At 46.5% G+C, this 19830-nt stretch overlaps 1 protein-coding gene across 4 annotated transcripts in view; it reads left to right on the top strand.

The window, feature by feature from the left end:
- The window catches only part of LOC147442295 (dynein regulatory complex subunit 3-like), a 159440-nt gene that overhangs the window by 50365 nt on the left and 89245 nt on the right, over positions 1-19830 (top strand). For all 4 annotated transcript variants that reach the window (XM_086528527.1, XM_086528528.1, XM_086528530.1 and 1 more), the window contains exons 6-7: positions 18702-18782; positions 18886-19005. In XM_086528527.1, coding sequence (XP_086384653.1) covers positions 18702-18782; positions 18886-19005 — 201 coding nt within the window. The remainder of the gene's footprint in view (positions 1-18701; positions 18783-18885; positions 19006-19830) is intronic.

Here is a 19830-nt window from a genome sequence, read left to right as displayed (position 1 = left end):
GGTGAGGAGTAGACTGATGTACTTGGAGGGAAGTAGCATATAGCGATATATAGAAATCTACTTGTCTCGGCTCTCATTCTCACCCACATATACCTTGCTTGCTCATCTTTCTTGATAATCTATAGTAGTGGTTTCAGCTCCTCTTTAAATAAGACTGCTACTCCTCCTGAACCCCGGCTACCCCGTAGAGATCTCTTGTCTGGTCGACCAGCTGTTTCCCATAAATAACCCTTCACATGTGGCATACACTATCCCGGTATCTAGTGTGTCTCTGAGTAGAAAACTATGTCTCAGTCCCTAAAGCTGTCTTCAAAGGCACCTCATCTAGCCTATATGATCCATTACAATTCCACGCCGCTATCCAAGCGTCGCCCCATAGGTCTCGCACCGTCATGATGAGCGCTTTTCCAGAACCACTACTTTCCCTCCTCTATAAAAGGCGATTTTCCCCTTTTCTCTTGCTGCCCTGATCTTTGGCATCAACTCTTGCATGTGTGCCACTTGTGCCAATGTAAGGTCATCTCCCAGGAAAATACCGGTTTTCTTAAGAGTTGGCCTCTTCTTTAGAAATTCTTTCCTTATTTCTATATTCGGGAAGCGGAGAATAAGTGCCCTATCCTTTACGTTTCCCTTCTCATCGATTCCTTTCTTGCCCACTCTCCATGCACTTGTGTGAGTAGGCTCTGTGATGCCCATGCGTTGTAGCAGTTCCTTCACTTCTTCATCTACATTCTCTTTGTCTTTGACTCCTGTGACCCGCACAAGCAGAGCCCGATTCTTCCTTTTCTGCTCTTCCTCAATGGTCATATTAATAATGGTGGAGGTAGGTGTGGTCTCGGGCATCTGGGCCTTCTCTTTCTTCGCATCCTCAATCCATTTCTCTGCTTCATCAACCTTTTCTTGTGTCTTAAAAAGACGTTCCGCCCATGAAGATGCCGTTTTCGATTTCTGTTCATCTCCTTCCCGTAGAGCTTTCATCTGATCCTTCATGTCCTCGAGCTCCTTCAGCACCGAAGGTCGGTCGTCTCCCTTCTCCTTAGTTGCAGATTTGCAAGCCGCAAGTTCTCCTTTTAGCTCCTTGATTATTGCATCTTTTTCCCCCATGTGCTTTTCCATATTTGTTCTCCATGCTTCAAAACTTGCTACTGCCTCATCAAGTTTCTTTTGCATAACGCATTCTGTTACATTTACTTCGGCCTTGATTAGGTTTCGTAATTCCGTTTTCAGATGTGAATCTCCTCATTCTGTATCCCTCGGAGAGAGAGAGGGTGTACAAGCTTCAAGACAAGCTGGATTCGAGAGGGGATTCTCTACACTTGATCATATCTTCACGCTTAGAGCAATCATTGAGGAGGGCAGAGCACATGGGAGGAGAATTCATTGTAGCTTTGCGGATTTATGCAAAGCCTTTGACACAGTCCTGAGAGCCGGATTGATACGGAGACTACATGACTTGGGAGTCCCATAGGAGGTTGTATGGGGTATCATAGCACTCTATGCGACAGTTATAGGCAGAGTAAGGACAACAAAGGGCCTTTCAGAGCCTATTCGCTCTAGTATTGGGATGGGTCTACTTTTTCCGACTTTGTTTGGATTGTATATTGATAAGAAATCTGACTATATTGAGGTTGCAAGGGATCGAGAGGTACTGTTCTCAGGTTCATGGATACCTCGATTGCTTTATGTCGATGATATTGTGCTTTTTATAAACTCTCCTGAGGGTATGCAAAGACATGTAGATGCGTTAAATGCATATGCACATGATAGTGGGCTCTCCATCAACCTTGGCAAAACCAAGGTGATGGTATTCAATACTACAGTTCAGTGGGTCAGGAGACCAACACCTTTTTATCGCATATGGACAAGAGATAGTGGAGTATGTAGACAACTATACATACCTTGGTGTTGTATTCAATGGACCTACTCTAGAGAAGTGTTGCATAGGCGAGATTGACGAGGGGATATCCAAAATTAGGACTAGAGAGAATATGTTCATAGGAGCAGTTTCAGGAGCCACACACTAAGCTGTGGCTATTTGACACTTAGGTCACTTCTACCATGCTTTATGGAGTGCAGATATGGGGACCTAGCTTGGATCATCATAGTGATTAGGGTGCACATATGATGGATGGAGATCCATGGTGAGATCACTTGTATCCATTATCTCCAGGCTGATCCAGGCGAAAGCCTCAATGCTGCATGAGACTATCAGAGCTGAGATAAATGCACCACCAATTGTCGTGGAGGCTCTTGCTAGATCAGTATTGTCACAAATTGTGATGGCATGCTTAACGACTCAACACTGTAGAGAAAAGGGCCGGCATATTATGCAGTGATGATGTGGACGCCTCTGTAAAATGCAGTGCGAATCGTGGGCTGCTGACATGGCAGCTGTACGGCCAAGTTTCCCAATTTTAGAACCCCTTGTAACCTATATAAGTGTGCCCAAGGGGTGGCTCTCGCAGATCAGCTTGGAAGCAGATTGCAGAGCTTACCTCCCGACATTTGTACTCTGTGATCATCAATCAAGAAAGAAGTATTGAAAGGGGCACCAAACTTTGGGACGAGTGCACACTGCATGTCGAAGCAGAACTCCGCCGCTTCGTGTCGACCCCCCCACCGGTCATCACTTCTACGGAGGTATGGGATCAATATGCATCATCTCTCTACACCGTCTCGGGGCAGTCACCTCTTCCAGCCAGAGCCATGCCAACACACATGTGCTTTCTTTACTGCCGAAATAGTAAAGAAAGCCATTGATAGGATGAAGACTAGGAGAGCATATGATCTTGATGGCCTGGTAGCAAAACATTTTATACATGCCAAAGATTTGCTTGCAGAGCTTCTAGCAGTGATGTTCAACCGTGCCATGTGCGAGGGACTACGTGATACTTGGAGTTTGTCCACAATTGTACCTATCTTCAAGTTAGGGGACCCTATGGAGCTTGGGAACTACCGCACTATCATGATTGTACACACATTTACTCTTGATCATATTCTGACACTCAAGGCAATTATTGAGGAGGGGAGATCACGTGGGAGACAGCTCTATTGTTGCTTTGTGGACTTCCACAAAGCGTTCGATACAGTGCCCAGAGCTAGGTTGATGTGCAGACTGCAAGAGATGGGGGTTCCAAAGGAGTTGATTTGGGGTATCATGGCTCTATACAAGTCAGTAGTGGGGCATGTACACACTCCGGATGGGATTTCTGATTTGGTTCGCTCCACTATTGGGGTGAAACAGGGTTGCCCGCTATCTCCTACACTATATGGCATGTATGTGGATGAGGTTGTTGACTACATTGAGAGGGATGGTGATAGAGGAGCACAATTGGCAGGGACATGGATCCCACTACTGTTATATGCTGATGATATTGTGCTGATTTCTGACTCCCCGGAGGGGATGCACCGTCATTTAGATGCTTTGTACACATTATCCCACGATAGTGGATTGTCTGTTAACCTGGGGAAAACCAAGGTTATGGTGTTTAACACCACGCCGCAATGGGTCAGGAGGTCAGCACCTGCCAGGAGACGATGGAATATACAGATGCATACACCTATCTTGGGGTAGTCTTTTGTGGACCGGCATTTTCTTTGAGAGCAGCAGAGACTAGATTGACGAGAGCTTATGCAGCCTTGGGAGGTTTGGAGAAGATGTGTTCGTAGGTTCAGTTTCAAGAACCTCATACAAAGCTGTGGCTTTTGACACTCTAGTGGCTTCAGCTATGCTCTATGGGGTTCAGATTTGGGGGCCCTCAGTGGACCATCATGGCAGATTTGGTAGCACTGATGGATGGATATGTATGGAGAGGCCTCTAGTCTCTATGATCTGTCGGATGAATCGGGCTAAGGCCTCAGTGCCACATGAGATTATTCGGGCTGAGCTAGCTGCCCCTCCTCTCGTAGTTGAGGCCCTTGCTAAATCAGTTTCCTTCATGCATAATTTATGGGACCTTCCCAGAGGTAGATATGCTTGGCTAGCACTTGCGTCATGCCGACAGCTAGCGCTACAAGGGGACACGACATGTTGGTTTGTGCAGATGACATCATGGTTTCAGTCACACGGCTTCAGCATGGATAGACTGCCTCCATTCCTGCACTCCTTGGATGCACCCTCCCTTTCTCTCACATGGATGGAGACCACTAGACTTATACGTCAGGATTTGATTCAACTAGATACGAGAAGCACATGGATACAGCCGGTACAAGAGTTGGCCATGAAGATGGCTTTCTATAGAGAGCATCTCCTCCAACTAACAGAGGATGGATATGTGATCAAACCGGCCTATATGGACACTCATTTATCCTATGGGATACGATGTGCTATTGGTCAGATGCGCACATCATCGCATCAACTAGAGATTGAGACTGGCAGATTTAGGAGAGTACCAGCAAAAGCGAGGATATGCTAGTTATGTCATATAGAGCCAGAGACAGGGTTACATCACATTTGTCATTGTCCGGTATACTACGAGATACAAGGCCTCTTTCACTTTCTATTCAGAAAGGGCTTTGGACCGTTGGCTAGAGTCATGAGATATCATGATCAAAGATGCCTCGGGTTGTTTTTACTAGAGTTGCACAGACACAGGGAAAGTCACTTGAGGAGACCAGGTAGTGGGAGACATTCACAGAGGGAGCTCACTTACTTCTTTAGAGCAGGGACTTAGTAGCCGGATGAGCAATCTTCACGCAGACTTCAGAGCCCACTTCTACCAAAGGTATGTTAGTGGACAGAGCCACTGAGCTTGGGAGAGTTAGATGCCCACGTCTACGGGGGCGACCAGGACATTGACGGAGGCTCCAATGGAGAATCAGGACTTCTAGCATGACATGGGAGACGCCAAGTACAATTATTTACAAAGGCAGACATTGACGAAGCTCTTTAGCGACCAATGCAATACTTTCTCGGACAACGCACGATGCCAGGGATCCTCAGTCATGGATGATGATGATGATGTCTTTCAGGCTGACGATTTGAGTCTTTTAGTTTTAGTCTTTCACTTTACTTCATTTTATTTTTGTACCTAGAAATTGGATTAGATCCACAAGGATTGTATCAGTTTGGTCTCATAGGTCATTTTGGCCTTTTGAACGTTTAATATAACATTTCATTTCATTTCATTTCTCTCTCTCTCTCTCTAAGTGAGGAGAAGACTTGTATCAAGGAGATGAAAATATCTAAGGCCATTGCTACACTTTACGCCTGAGGGGGGAAGCAAGGGTTTGGCAAACATGTCGAGATTTAAATAGAGGGAAATTGGTTCCTCCCTGAAAATGATCCAAAAAGAAGCTGGGAGGATTGGGATAAAGCTGTGCAACGGGGTAGGCCTTTGCTTACCTTTGCTCACGTACATTGTAGAGTATAGAGAAATAATCCTCAGGCTTCAAGGCATAGATGACTTTCATTGAGAACAAGAGGGTTTATACGGGGATCAGATAGACACTTCAAGCGAGAGGTGAAAAGAAGTGCACCTAAAACTTTGGAAGAAGCAATTAAATTTGCCCAAATTTATGGAGACAATACTCGCTTAATAGCTTCTAATCCCACTCAAACTGAGCCCAAACCTCAGATATAGGGTATCACGACCTTTTCTAAAATAAAAAAGGAAATTTCCATTTAGTAAGGAGGGTAAACCATTGTTTAAAAAGAGGGCTGCACCAGAACCTAGGTTGAACCAAGAGGACTTTACAAAGGCTAAAAAAGAAAACTTGTGCTTCACTTGTTTGCCACCCGACCATTCTCAATGAAATTGTCCAAAGAACAAAAGAAAGAAGGATGATGAACAGGGTTAAAGTCATGACAAGATTCATGAAGATAGACAAATCCATGTAGTCCAAACACTTCCGATAAATGGTAATGAAAAGTATAAATTCATAGAAGTGTTGCACGAGGACAAAGAACACCATTGTTGTTTGTCAACCAGCATGTTGAAATCAAGCTTTGGTCCGCATGAACTAGTGAAAATGCATTGGTTTGTAATTGGAAAAAGGGTTCGTGTCATGATAGATGATGCTACACATAACTTTGTGAACTATGCTCTTGTCAAAAAATTAAAACTTTCTCAACAACCAAGCGCTCACCAATTTGTTGTCTCCATGATGCATGGTGAAGACAAAAAGGTATGAGATACATTGGTATCCAATTTGGAAGTTGAGATATAAGGGTATAATGACATGCTTGACTTCCAAATTATGAATATGGATGGTGCGGACTTGGTTTTGGGAAGGGAATGGTTGTGGGGACGAGGACCTTCTTTTTTTTTTTTCCAAGAAAAAGATCCTTCTATTAGTTTATAAAACTTCCCAGCGGGCTACAAATTGCCCCATCTAGAGGGAGCTACATCAGCATGAGGGGAGACTCTCCCAATGAAAAAAGAGATATATACAATGACAGCTAAATCAAGATATGAGAGGAGGAAACAACCACATTGGTGGCTGGTAGTGCCAACCTAGGCTCGCCATGGACCATGGTGAGAAAAGATCTAGGGCACCAAAGTCGAAGAAAGGCCTTGCGGCACTCCCGCATGCGGTCGGAGCTGCCTTGAAGTCTCTCAAACTGGCCTCGAAGTGTATGGATTAGCTCCAGCCAGATATCACAAACATTCTTTGCCGGAGGGATAAGACGAGCCTCGAAGATGCGAAAGCAGCGGGCATGCCAAATGAACCAAAGCGTCAGGCTGCAAATGAGCTCCCAACACGACTCTCTATCACTGCACCACCCCTGGGGGATGAACTCTGTGGCGGGGTGGACCCTCCTCAATCACTATCATCTTGCTGATGGAAGCCATCTCAAAACGAAGCGTTGGGCCCCTGAGTGTGGACCAGGCTGTAGCACCCCATGTGTACTAGCGGGTTGTGGAAAGTGCTGCATCAGCCAAAGAATCTGAAGCCAAACCTGCTGTGCCATGGGGCACAAACAGTGGCACTTAGTCTTCAATGGGTGGTCACAGACTGCACATGCTGCGGAGAAGCCGCTGTGTACCAAACCAACTTCCAACTGCAGTAGCTCTATGAGCAACTAGCCATTGAAACATGGTAGCTCTCCTCAGATGTCTGTTCTCCCACATGTGCTCCTAGAACCCTGCCAAGAACTGTGTTGTGAGATCCTACTCCTGCCAGTAAAGTGTTGCAGCAGGGCGAGCCTCTCTTTGTGCTGTCAGTATATGACGCTCCAAGCAAACTGTGTACTGGAAGAAAGGGGTCCCTGGGTGATTGACTGAAGAGAAAGGATCCCTCCAAAACCACTATCCGGGTCCCACTGCACTCGTACCAAGGGGCAACTCTTCCAAGCTGCCAGTGTCCTGGCTCTAGATCTACCGGGTCGGGATCTATGACACAAGTCCTCCCACAGATGCTCACAACTCGGATCCTCTGAAAACAACACTCTGTAACCTGTGGTATCTCTACTGAGACTCTGTGAAGACGACCCTCTCCCTGAACCTCGAAAAACATGCAGGGTCCTTACTCTGAGCAAGCCCTAACTGCAATGGGGACCTCCAAACGCGTGAAAGCCCCCATCCAACTGGTGGGAGCTGCTATCTCAAGAGGGATATGCCACGCAGCAAGTAAAGCCTCTGTAATATCCTGATACATGCTCTGCACCCCCCTCATGCCTCGAAGCTGGATGCTCTGAATCTCCTCGCGAAGGCTTGAAAACTGTAGCCAGTTTCCAAAAGTACGGGCTGGACCCTCTGCTATGGGACCCCAAGAAACATGAGGCCTGCTACCAACCAAGTGGCCTCGTTGTGTGCTGACCATGGGGTTCCAAACAAGAGGCTGCCTCAAGTGCTCCTCAATGCATGTGGGCTGGTGTTGCTCAAGACCACTCCGCAGCTGCCCCTTGGACCTAAGCAGGCTCACAGCAAAGCGGTCCTCCCAACTCCTTCTTAGGCCAACTCTACGCATCTCTGTGAAGATCCACCTGATGGAGGGACTCGGACACGAATCCGGTGAAGCAACTTCTTCTTCCAGGGCTCCTCCCTTGGAAGAAGTCCTCTGACTAGAAGCTTCCCAAGAAGGGCTTTGCTTTGCCGTGCTGGGTCAATGATCCCCAGCCCTCCCTAAGAGCATGGTAAAGTAAATGACCTGCTAGGACACTTTGGCCCGGGCTGAGTGGGTGTCGCGCCCTGACCACAAAAAGTTCATGATCAGCCTCTCCAAGTGGCTAATGCAAGAGCTTGAAAAAATCCAGTAAGACGTGATGTACCACATAGTAGCCAAAAGAACCTGGTTGGCCACTACAGTCGTGCCAGCTAAAGATAGCCGTGCCACGCTCCAATGTAGCAATTTCTTCCTAACCGGAAGGAGGAGAGGAGCAATCTGTTGCTCTGGAGACACATCCAAACCAACCTGATGAAGTAGCGTACAGGCGTCCCTTGAGGGATCCACGTGAAGCCCTCTCCAGGCGACCAATCGGGCATAGGAGCACTTCCACTTCAAAAAGACCTTGTCTTCCTCTAGTCGATCAGTGCTCCCGATGCACAACAAAACACCTCAAGAGCCTGCTCACTTATGTGTAGATTGGCCTCCTAGCCCTCCAAGTACATCCGTGAGTCGTCAACAAACTCAGCTTCCAGCAGCTCCGTCTCCGCTAATAGGGAGCTCTAAACTACGCAAACCAACCTTCTGTGAAGTCAAAAATCTGCTCATCGCCTTAGCATAGAAGAGAAATAGGAAAGGGGCAAGAGGGGAACCCTGTCTAACCGAACGCGTGAGCATGTAGCGTTCCCCTCTTCCTCCTGCCAACAAAAGCACCTGATTGTGCGCACATCTATAGGAGTTGACACTCCTATGATCCAAGTATTTGAAAACTCCATCTTGCGTAGAGTGCCCTTTGGGAAATCCCAATCAACTCTGTGCCTTCTCAAAATCGAGGATGAGTATCACAAGATCCTCTCCTCGGAGACGTGCAAGGGTAGACGCATCCCAAAAGGTGAAGATGTTGTCAAGGATAGTGCGCTCCTTGACAAAACTTGTCTAGGTCTCATGTATGATGCTCTCAAGTAGCGGCTGAATTCTCAAACTTGGAGCCTTGGCTAAGACTTTGTAGGCTGAGTTGAGAATGGTGATAGGCCGCCACTGCCAAATCTCATCCAAGGATCAGGTAAATTAGACCCTCACTCATGCTGTCAGGCATCTCTCCACTGTACAGAATGTGTAGTGGGCCGACGGATGCTTGGGGATAAGGTAAATTAGACCCTCACTCATGTTGTCAGGCATCTCTCCACTGTACAGAATGTGTTGGTAACCGCAACAAAGATATTGACTAAGCAGCTCTCAGTACTCCAAGAAGAAACTGGGAGTCAAACCATCCTCCCTTGGGAAACTACCCCGGGGAAGTGCCCTGAGGGCCTCGTGAAGCTCCTTCAACTGAAGAGGCAACTCAAGTCTCTGACGTATCTCCTCAGTAGCCAGGCAAGGCATTCGCGCCCAAACCTGCTCTCTCATGCATCCTGTCGCTCTGATTGAGGCTCAACTGAAAGCAACTTATGGTAGAAGCCAGTAGCAACGACACTCATATCCTCGGGCTGTTAAGTATGGAGCCTAATTTACCCTTGTAATTTTCTATGGTAAAAGCGCACATTTGTAAGGCTCCCACTATGAGGAGAAGCCATCGTGCGTGAAGGAAAATCACTCGCCGGAAACCAAAATTTTCATGGCAAAAAATCAGGGGCATGACTTTTTTCCCTCCCCTCGCCGGAATATTCCTTTTCGCCATAATATTATGCCCGGACGGCGGCTAGAAAGTGGTCGGAAAACAATCGGTCGGTTGGCCGGTGGCCAGTAGTCAATGGCCGGTGGCCGGTGGTCGGAAGTCAATGGCCGGTGGCCGAATTCAAAAGCGGATTTGTCTACACAAGGGCGGCCACACATGGGCGGATTGGAGGGTCCGATTTAGACTTATTCACACAAGGGCGGCTACACATGGCTGCCTCTCATGAGAGAGGGCAGTCCTTTTGGCCTATAAAAGGAGGCCATTTCTACATACATTTCATAGTGCGAAGTTTATGCAACAAGGTGAGTGTGAGGTGGTGAGTGAAGTAAGGCGGGAGCTCCATTAAGGGTATAATCCCTTTGTAAACTACTTCTTGTTTTGAAGTACTAAAGTAATTGAGTGGCTGCTTTTCCGTGGACGTAGCCCACATTGGGTGAACCACGTATATCGTGTGTACTCTCTCTCTCTCTCTCTACTCTATAATCTCGTGTGTGTAAACGTGTCTCTCTCCATTAAGTAATCTACTCAATTATCTATTTAGCTACGTCTTATTTCCTAACAACTGGTATCAAAGCAAGGTTTGCTCGTAGCTAAGTTATCTCAAGGAAAGGATTCCTTGAATTGAGTGGGAGTTATGGCGGGAGAAGGGAAGCTCAAGATTGAGAAGTTCAACGGCAAAAACTACCAACATTGGAAGATGCAGATTGAAGACTGTCTCTACCAGAAGGATCTCTATCTGCCACTAGGCGGTCTTGCAAAGAAGCCCGCAACGATGGCAGATGAAGCATGGATTGTCCTTGATCGAAAGGCACTGGGAACAATCCGGTTAAGCTTGGCGTCAACGGTGGCCTTCAATGTTTCGGAGATGAAGACCACGGAGGACTTGATGAAGTCACTTGACGACTTCTACGAGAAACCATCGGCATCCAATAAGGTATTTCTTATGAAGCGCTTGTTCAATCTAAAGATGGCAGAGAATGGTTCAGTTGCAGAACACCTAAATGACTTTAACACAAACATAAGTCAACTTCGATCGATGAAAATCAATTTCGATGACGAAGTGCGAGCTCTCCTTATACTATCATCTCTATCGGATAGTTAGGACAGCCTTGTGATGGATGTAAGTAATTCTATTTCTGGCACAAATACTCTTAAGTTTGATGATGTTGTGGGTGTTCTCCTAAGCGAGGAAATACGAAGGAGAAGCACAGGAGAATCATCAAGTGTTGCACTGTCAGTAGAAACAAGAGGAAGGCCTAAGGAGAGGTTCAAAAACCAAAAGGGTCGTGATCGCTCAAGACGGAGCAAGTCACGCACAAAGTCAGTTCTTGAATGTTGGAACTGTGACAAAAAGGGCCATGTCAAGAAGGATTGCTGGTCCAAGAAGAAGAAGGAGACTGAGTCTCAAGACAACAAGCCAACATCGGAGGCCAATGTGGCAGGTAAAGTAGAGCAAGATGCTCTAATTCTCTCATTAGACAATGTGTCTAATTCCTGGATAGTAGATTTCGGGGCTTCATTCCATGCGACACCACACAAGCAACATTTCCAAGACTACACCAAAGGTAATTTTGGGTATGTATACTTGGGAGATGATGAAGCTTGTGAGATTGTCGGCAAAGGTACAGTTTCTATCAAAACTGCTAACGGAAATGAATGGAAGCTTAAAGATGTTAGACATGTTCCTTCTCTTCGCAAAAATTTGATCTTTACAGGACAATTGGACGATGAAGGTCACAACATTGCATTCGGAAACAAACGGTGGAAGATCTCAAAGGGATCTTTGGTGGTTGCCAAGGGAGAAAAGGTCGGTACACTTTACTTGTGTACTATTAGCACGCAACCTTCAGCTTGTGCAGCAACTACAGAAGTTGACAGTGCGGTGTGGCACTACTGGCTTGGGCATATGAGTGCCAAAGGAATGCAAATCCTTCAAACAAAGAAGCTTCTACTAGGTTTGAAAGAAGTGGACTTAGAGTTCTGTGAAGATTGTGTTTATGGTAAACAAAAGAGGGTAAAATTTCAAAAATCAGGAAATGAAAGAAAAAATAAAAAACTTGAGTTGATTCATTCTGATGTTTGGGGTCCTGCAAGTACACCATCACTTGGTGGCTCATTGTACTATGTAACATTCATAGACGATGCAACTAGAAAAACATGGGTTTATGTCATGAAGAATAAATCCGATGTATTTTCCAGATTTCAAAGGTGGAAAGCCTTTGTGGAGAATGAAACAGGTACCAAGGTTAAATGTTTCAGATCCGACAATGGAGGCGAATATTGCAGCCAAGCTTTTGAAAGCTTTTGTGCTAGCAATGTCATTTGGAGGCAAAGGACAACCCCAAGGACACCTCAACAAAATGGGATTTCAGAAAGGATGAACAGGACAATCATGGAGCGAGCACGAAGTATGCGGCTACATGCAGGCCTACCGCTTGAGCTTTGGGCGGAAGCTGTAAGTACGTCTGTGTACTTAATCAACCGGTCACCCTCAACGGCATTGGATGGGGGAGTTCCAGAAGAGGCATGGACAGGTAAATCGGTGAATTATGCATTTCTCAAAGTGTTTGGGTGTGAGGCTTTCATGCACATAGATAGAAGCCTAAGATCAAAGCTAGATGCAAAGTCCAAAAAGTGTTTCTTCATTGGCTATGGAGAAGGTGACTTTGGGTATCGCCTATGAAATCCTGAAGATGACTTTGGGTATCGCCTATGGAATCCTGAAGATGGTAAAATCCAAAGAAGAATGGACGAAGAGCATGCAAGTGAAGATGGACTCACTACATCGCAACCAAACATGGGAGTTGGTTGAGTTGCCTAAAGGTAAGCGGGCACTTCAAAACAAATGGGTGTATAAGCTGAAGGAAGAAGAAGGTGGAAAGAAAAGATACAAGTCTACGCTTGTGGTAAAAGGGTTTTCTCAAAAGAAAGGTATTGACTTTAATGAAATATTTTCTCCTGTTGTAAAAATGAACTCAATTAAGCTCGTCTTAAGCCTTGTGGCTGCTCATGATCTAAATCTCGAGCAAATGGATGTAAATACGGCATTCCCTTACGGTGACTTAGAGGAGGAAATCTACATGCTTCAACCAAAGGGGTATGAAGTAAAAGGTAAGGAGAAAATGGTTTGCAGATTAAAGAAGAGCTTGTATGGTTTAAAACGAGCATCAAGACAATGGTACTTTTAAGTTTGATCGATGGATGTTGGATCATGGATTCACAAGATGCAACTCGGATCACTGCGTCTACATGAAGAATTTGGGAGATGGGAAATTCATCATCCTAATGTTGTATGTTGATAACATGTTGATTGCAAGTGCTAACATGCAGGACATCAAAGACCTAAAAGAGGAGCTGTCTAAATCTTTTTCAATGAAAGATTTAGGTGCTGCAAAGAGGATACTTGGTATGAAAATATCAAGGGACAGGACGAAGAAGACAATAAAGCTATCTCAAGAAGATTATATCAAGAAGGTACTAGAAAGGTTTGCAATGCAAAATGCAAAACCAGTTTCTACACCTTTGGCTGGTCACTTTAAACTAACAAAGGATATGTGTCCAAAGACACAAGAGGAGATAGCCTATATGTCTAAAGTTCCATATGCTGCAGCGGTAGGCTCTCTAATGTATGCTATGGTCTGGACAAGGCCAGACATTGCACATGCAGTGGGAGTTGTGAGTAGGTTCATGGACAACCCAGGTAAAGGGCATTGGCAAGCTGTGAAGTAGATACTTAGGTATCTAAAAGGGACAACAAAAAATGCTTTGTATTTTGGAGGAACTAATATTTTTCTAGAAGGATATGCTGATGCAGATATGGCAGGTGACAAAGATACTCGAAGGAGCACTACTGGCTATGTGTTCACGGTTGGAGGCACAACAGTAAGCTGGGCTTCAAAGCTGCAGAAAGTGGTTTCACTTTCTACCACGGAAGCAAAGTATGTAGCAATGACGTAGACAAGCAAAGAAATTCTGTGGCTTCACAGATTCTTAGAAGAGCTTGGATTCAAACAAGAGAATTGTGTCTTGTACAGTGATAGCCAAAGTGCTATCTATCTTGCAAAGAACTCAGCCTTTCATTCAAGGACAAAGCACATTGAGGTGAGATATCACTTCATACGCACTTTTTTGGAAGAGGGACAGCTAAAGCTAGGAAAGGTGCATACAAGTGAAAATCCTGCAGACATGTTTACAAAGGTGGTCAACAAGGAGAAGTTGAGCTTTTGCTCATCTTCAATCGGCATTCAAGGATAAGCAGCCAGGATGGAAAGCAGTCACAGGTTTGGTTTGGAGATCAGTCTCCAAGTGGGAGATTGTTAAGTATGGAGCTTAATTTACCCTTGTAATTTTCTATGGTAAAAGCGTACATTTGTAAGGCTCCTACTATGAGGAGAAGCCATCGTGCGTGAAGGAAAATCACTCGCCGGAAACCAAAATTTTCATGCCAAAAAATCAGGGGCATGATTCCCCCCCCCCCCCCCCCCCTCGCCGGAATATTCCTTTTCGCCGGAATATTATGGCCGGACGGCGGCCGGAAAGTAGTCGGAACACAACCGGTCGGTTGGCCGGTGGCGAGTAGTCAATGGCCAGTGACCGGTAGCCGAATTCAATGGCCGGTGGCCGAATTCAAAAGCGGATTTGTCTACACAAGGGCAGCCACACATGGGCAGATTGGAGGGTCCGATTTGGACTTATTCACACAAGGGCGGCTACACATGGCTGCCTCTCATGAGAGAGGGCAGCCCTTTTGGCCTATAAAAGGAGGCCATTTCTACACACATTTCATAGTGTGAAGTTTATGCAACAAGGTGAGTGTGAGGTGGTGAGTGAAGCAAGGCGGGAGCTCCCTTAAGGGTATAATCCCTTTGTAAACTACTTCTTGTTTTGAAGTACTAAAGCAATTGAGTGGCTGCTTTTCCGTGGACGTAGCCCACATTGGGTGAACCACGTATATCGTGTGTACTCTCTCTCTCTCTCTCTACTCTATAATCTCGTGTGTGTAAACCTGTCTCTCTCTATTAAGTAATCTACTCAATTATCTATTTAGCTACGTCTTATTTCCTAACACGGGCTCTGTAGCTACCGACCCATCAGGTCTCCTCAACTGCAAACACTGGTGCGCGCATGGCGAGGACCCACGTCTCAAAGAACTCACCAATAATTGTGTCTCCCACTTGGGTCCACTGAGAGGCTGACGATGGAAGACAAACTCATGGCGCCGCTCCTCAATTGTGATGAGCTCCCGTTGACCTTGCTTCATGTGCTCCTCCATCCAAGGACTATCGGGGTGGTGCTCTTGCATCCGTTGTAGGGAAGCAAGGCCGCGTCGGAGCCATTTCTCCTCTTCCTTGGCTGCAACCAAGCGAGCTGTAGACTCCTGGAGGAAGAAACGACTAAGCTCAGCAAGTCCAGTGGCCACTCTACTAGCTGGGGTGCCTTGTGTGCTCAAACTCTCTGTCCAAAGCGTGACCACGTGAGCTCTGTATCAAATAAAGTCCTCTCGGGGATCTGCTACAAGGTACTGCCGCTCCTTTATTTGTCTACCAAAGTAAGAATCACTGGCACATGATCTGAAAAGCTAGTCCCGGTCAAAATGCATACATATCATCCTCCCATGTCACAGATGTTGTCACTGGCATAGAAGCGATCTATCTGAGATAGATTCACACCCCCTACATTGAGAGAAAGATATGCTGTCTGAGGGTCACACAAAGCCTGCATGCTGCCAAACATGGGAGATCCTCAAGGTTATACATAAGCGCTCCCAGGCTGCCAACTCAGCCCCGTGCACGGTAGCATGGCTGTATCCAATTATATCTGAGGGGTCCTCCAACATGTTGAAGTCCCCTCCAACACACCACTGTTCTGCATGAGGCAAAGACTCCACAATGTGCGACCAAAACTCAGCCTGTGCACTTGCATGGTTGGGCGCATAGATGTTCAAGAAGCCCATGAGGCTACTGTGAGCCTGTGTAGTAACCCACTGGGCCCTTCGTGGCACAATGATACCTTTGTCCAGAATGGCTTGCTGCCATGAGTCCGCAATAGTCATACATACACCTCCCTGGATGCCTCTAGGCCCAAAAGCAGCTGATCAAAAGGTCTCATAGTGGCCACGCAGAATCTGACCACAACGCCAAATGCGGCTCTCACAAAGATGGTGCTCCTGAAGCCTAAGTATGTCAATCATACCACCCACAAGACATCTCTTTGCAGCTCTTAACACAAGCGACCCCTCTGATACTGAAATTGAGGTCCACCTAATCCTTGCACATTGCATGAGACAATCCTCATGGGATCAGTGAGAGAAGACCGATGCTGCAACATGAGCGAACTTCGCTATCTTCGAGGCCGGCTTGGATGGGGAGTAATCCGCATATGAGCGACCCCAAGATAGTCGTGACTGCCCAACCTAGGCCCAGGAAGAGCATGTAGTTCGTAGGGCTGTGTCATCTGTCTAGGAGTCCTCATGTACATATCCATAGCAGGTTGTACTCTGCGTGTGAGAAAAAAAGTGTACCACAATGTGCCTACATCTTGCTGTATCTTGAGGTGTCACAGAAAACTTGGCCAATGGCCAGAGAGTCTGTATCAAATGTGTCACTCCCAAGTCTCTCGTTTGGTGAGAGCTTGAGAGCCTGAGCCTGAAGCTTGAAGTCAGTCCATTGCTGAATCCAAAGTCCACTCAGTCTGATCCCTGCCACACAATGAGAACGAGAAACCAACCGCTATGTCGAAGGCTTTTGTCCCTCTAGCTGCTAGAAACAATACGTGGATTGTGAAGCAAGCCGCCTCAAGGTCGGGAGAAGAGTATCGTGTGAATTCTTAAGCGAAGAAGTCCCACCGGCGACGGATATCGAAACTACTCAACCCTCGAGGGACTTCTGCAAAAGGCAACATCTGCACTAACAGGGGCATCTGTAGGAATGGCTGCCCCTCCCGTGCAAGGCTGCTCGTGGTAAAAGCACTGCCTATAGACCTCCTAGTTGACGAGGAAGGTCCTGTCCCCGGAGCCGGCTGTAAGGTATGAGGAGGAGTAGCCGGCTGAGAGGTATAAGGAGTAGGCGACTGTGAGGTATGAGAAGGAGTAGACCTCCTAGCTGACGAGGAAGGTCCTGTCCCTTGAGCCAGTTGTGAGGTATGAGAAGGAGTAGACGACGGAGCAGGGGGGACTAGTGGGTGGGATGAGAGAGGTGGTAGCAGGGGGGTGGGTGGTGATGGAGGCGGGGGGTCGGGGCAGTAGGCGGAGCGGGGGGAGAAGGGGCTGTCGGTGGCGAAGCTGAGGTGGAAGGGGTATCCGTCGGCTCGTCTTGTTGTAGAGGGTTGAAACGGTTCCCTGTGGGAATCCATTGTTGCTGGCTTGGTGTAGGTCGGCCACGAGGGGCGCCGAATTGGCGTGGAGGTCTGTGGTGACGTCGACCACGAACTTGCTACCATTCCTCCTCTGCCTGGGCGAGTCTTGGAGGAGGAACCCGCCCGCGCTCTCTGCCTGCTGGGCTTGGCTAGCCTTAGTAGGCTGGGTCTGTGTCGCAAGTCGGGGCCTTCTCCGAAGCCTTCGTAAGATTGCCCATCTGTCTACAAATGAAGCACTGATTTGGGAGGCCCGAATACTCCACATTCTGACGGAGCCAATCACCACTCACCCAAGGTAGTAAAACGACCTTTGGGAGGGTGTGGGTGTCTTGAAGCAAAAGCGTACTGTAGGTATGCCTACTGCCTTGGCAGCAACAGAAGCTGCCGTGCGAAGTGTCTCCAAGACAGTCCCAATCTCGAAGCCTATCCTGGAAAGTAGTGGGAGGCACTCTCTCCTCAGTCCAGGGAAGCAGACTGAAACGGGAAGGTCTACCTCCTTGACAAGAGCATCGGTAGTCGGATCGAAGACAGTGCCACTTTCGGAAATAAGCTCTTGTTTCTCGGATGGCCAGGGGGCTCATCGCAATGACCTTGGATGCCATCTCGAAGTCTCAAACTCAATATGATAATAGCTGCGCCCAAGAAGCTGAACATTGATGGTCTTACCCACCTCTGCTAAAAGGCTGGCTTGGAGGAGATCACGCACCTCCGCTCTACTAGGTCGGGTGGTGATGTTCTTGCAGATAACAGAGGTGGCCTAAAGGCGCACCACCTCTGCCTCTAAGATCGCTTGCTCTGTCGGCGAAAGAGAAAGTCAGATGGTGTGCTGCCCATAGAGAGCAGGAGCCAGGGAGTGATGTTGGCCGGGGGGGGGGGGGTAGCGCGAGCGGGGAGATGTGTAGGAGGGGGCGGGCTGGGATAGTGAGGGCGTGCGCGCGCGGTTGGGGATTGGGACAACGCGGGCGAAGGGGTAGGGGCAACGTGAGCTGAAGGGGGAAGAGGTAGTGATGGTGGGGAGGGGGTGTGCGCACGCAACAACAAGCTCTAATGTCATGTTTGAGAATATTTAGTCAATAATTAGTATTCAGATTCTTCAGCTTGTTTTTGAATTAGATGAAGATCTTCTTTGAGACAGAGTTACCGGCAAAACTCAGTAGAATTTGGAAAAGATGATGTACAGAATAGTCCTTTGTTGATATGTTCTCAGTTGCAAAAGCTTGTAAATAGAAGGTCTTGTGATGTATATATGCTTTGGTGTCAATCTATTGTAAATAAGGACAGGCTTGAAAAAAATGCTTTCGCTTAACATCTCAAGCACTGACTTTGTCTAGGGGTAGGGATGAACGAGTGCAAACAATAGGTACTGGGTACCCATTTTTTAAAAAAAGAGGGAGTTTCCTTATTCCTTTCTTTCTAACTAAACATCAGCATTCTATCGTATCTTTGCAAGTTTGTTTTGGGTTTGGATTTAGGAAAAGAAAAATTTGTTGAAATTGAGGTGTTAAACAATTCAAAGCTCAAGTGAAACTTCTTATAGGTCTGATTATTTTAATCAGGTAGAGGCCATTTTTTGCCTCAAAAAGTTATCCAGCATTCTCTAGAGCCTAAACCTTTAATGTGTTTACAGGATCAAGATTATAGGACATATGTAATTGGACATCTAAGAGACTTGCGCTTCCTTGATCACAGAGTTGTGGACGAAGCATCAGTAAGTGCTTGAAGATTTCTTACCCCAAAAGTGGAGGAGAGCTAAAGAAGATTAAAGAGAAAGTGTTGTCATTTATCACTTCTAACATTCTCTATACTTTTAGTTGCTTGTAGCCAGAGAGCAGTACCAAGATGAAATGCTGGACGTCAAACAAAAGGAAGCAGATGAAGAGTTGGTTCTAAAGGCGGCTCAAGCAAAGGCTTCTCAGCAAGACCTTTTCAAGGTAGGGTGCATTGCAGATATTCTTTCTTAATTCATGAATGTAATCCAAAGATTGCTTGCTAGCCATATCAAACCTCTTCTTATCACCCCTTCTTCTGTAGAGAGTGATGGTACCGCGTCTCCAATCCTGTACAACTTTGGTTGCATGTAACCATGGTCTTCCAAGGATGAGAGGGAAAGCACCAATGCCCGCGGGCATAACATGACAATTGACTAGCACTTTAACATCAAATACATCCACCTCAAGTCCTTTATAACTCTCAAACACTTCACCCTTGATTGGTTTGCAAGCTTTATACGAAAACTTGAATTCTTCACTATGTTGAGTTCTAACTTCGATACACAAGCTTGAGTTATAACACATACTTGTGTACCTCCATCAATATAAGCCTCTCTGATGCACTCCCTCTTTATGCCATGCATCCACAATAGGGCATATATCAGGTAGCTCATTCAAAGATAGGTGTTACGTGCACATCTAACCCTATGTGCATGTGAACTAGCTATCCCAGTTTTAGGGTTCAAGTTAGCCTAGGAAGTGTTCTGGCACCCTTGTGAGCCTTTGCGCAGGCCGTGCATGTCCAGGCACTTAGAATAGTTGCATACTGTGTGATTGCACACAACATGATCATTAGCACGACATTCAATACCCATCATGAGCATTTTCCAGAGCATAGAACCCTTTTTTCCAAAATACACATTTTTCACTTATTTATTAATAAGTGACTTTTGTTGGAAAAGTAGGTAGGGCAAATTGCTAAGGAATTATAAAAGAAACCCACTGGGCACTCAATAGAAGCAGAAAACAGAAGACAGGCTCAGTGCA

The sequence above is a fragment of the Adiantum capillus-veneris genome, chromosome 14, assembly GCF_014529385.1.
Source record: "Adiantum capillus-veneris isolate H3 chromosome 14, ASM1452938v2, whole genome shotgun sequence".
Taxonomy (NCBI): Eukaryota; Viridiplantae; Streptophyta; class Polypodiopsida; order Polypodiales; family Pteridaceae; genus Adiantum; species Adiantum capillus-veneris.
Note: the sequence above shows the minus strand (reverse complement) of the source record. Positions and strands in the feature narration are given on the sequence as shown.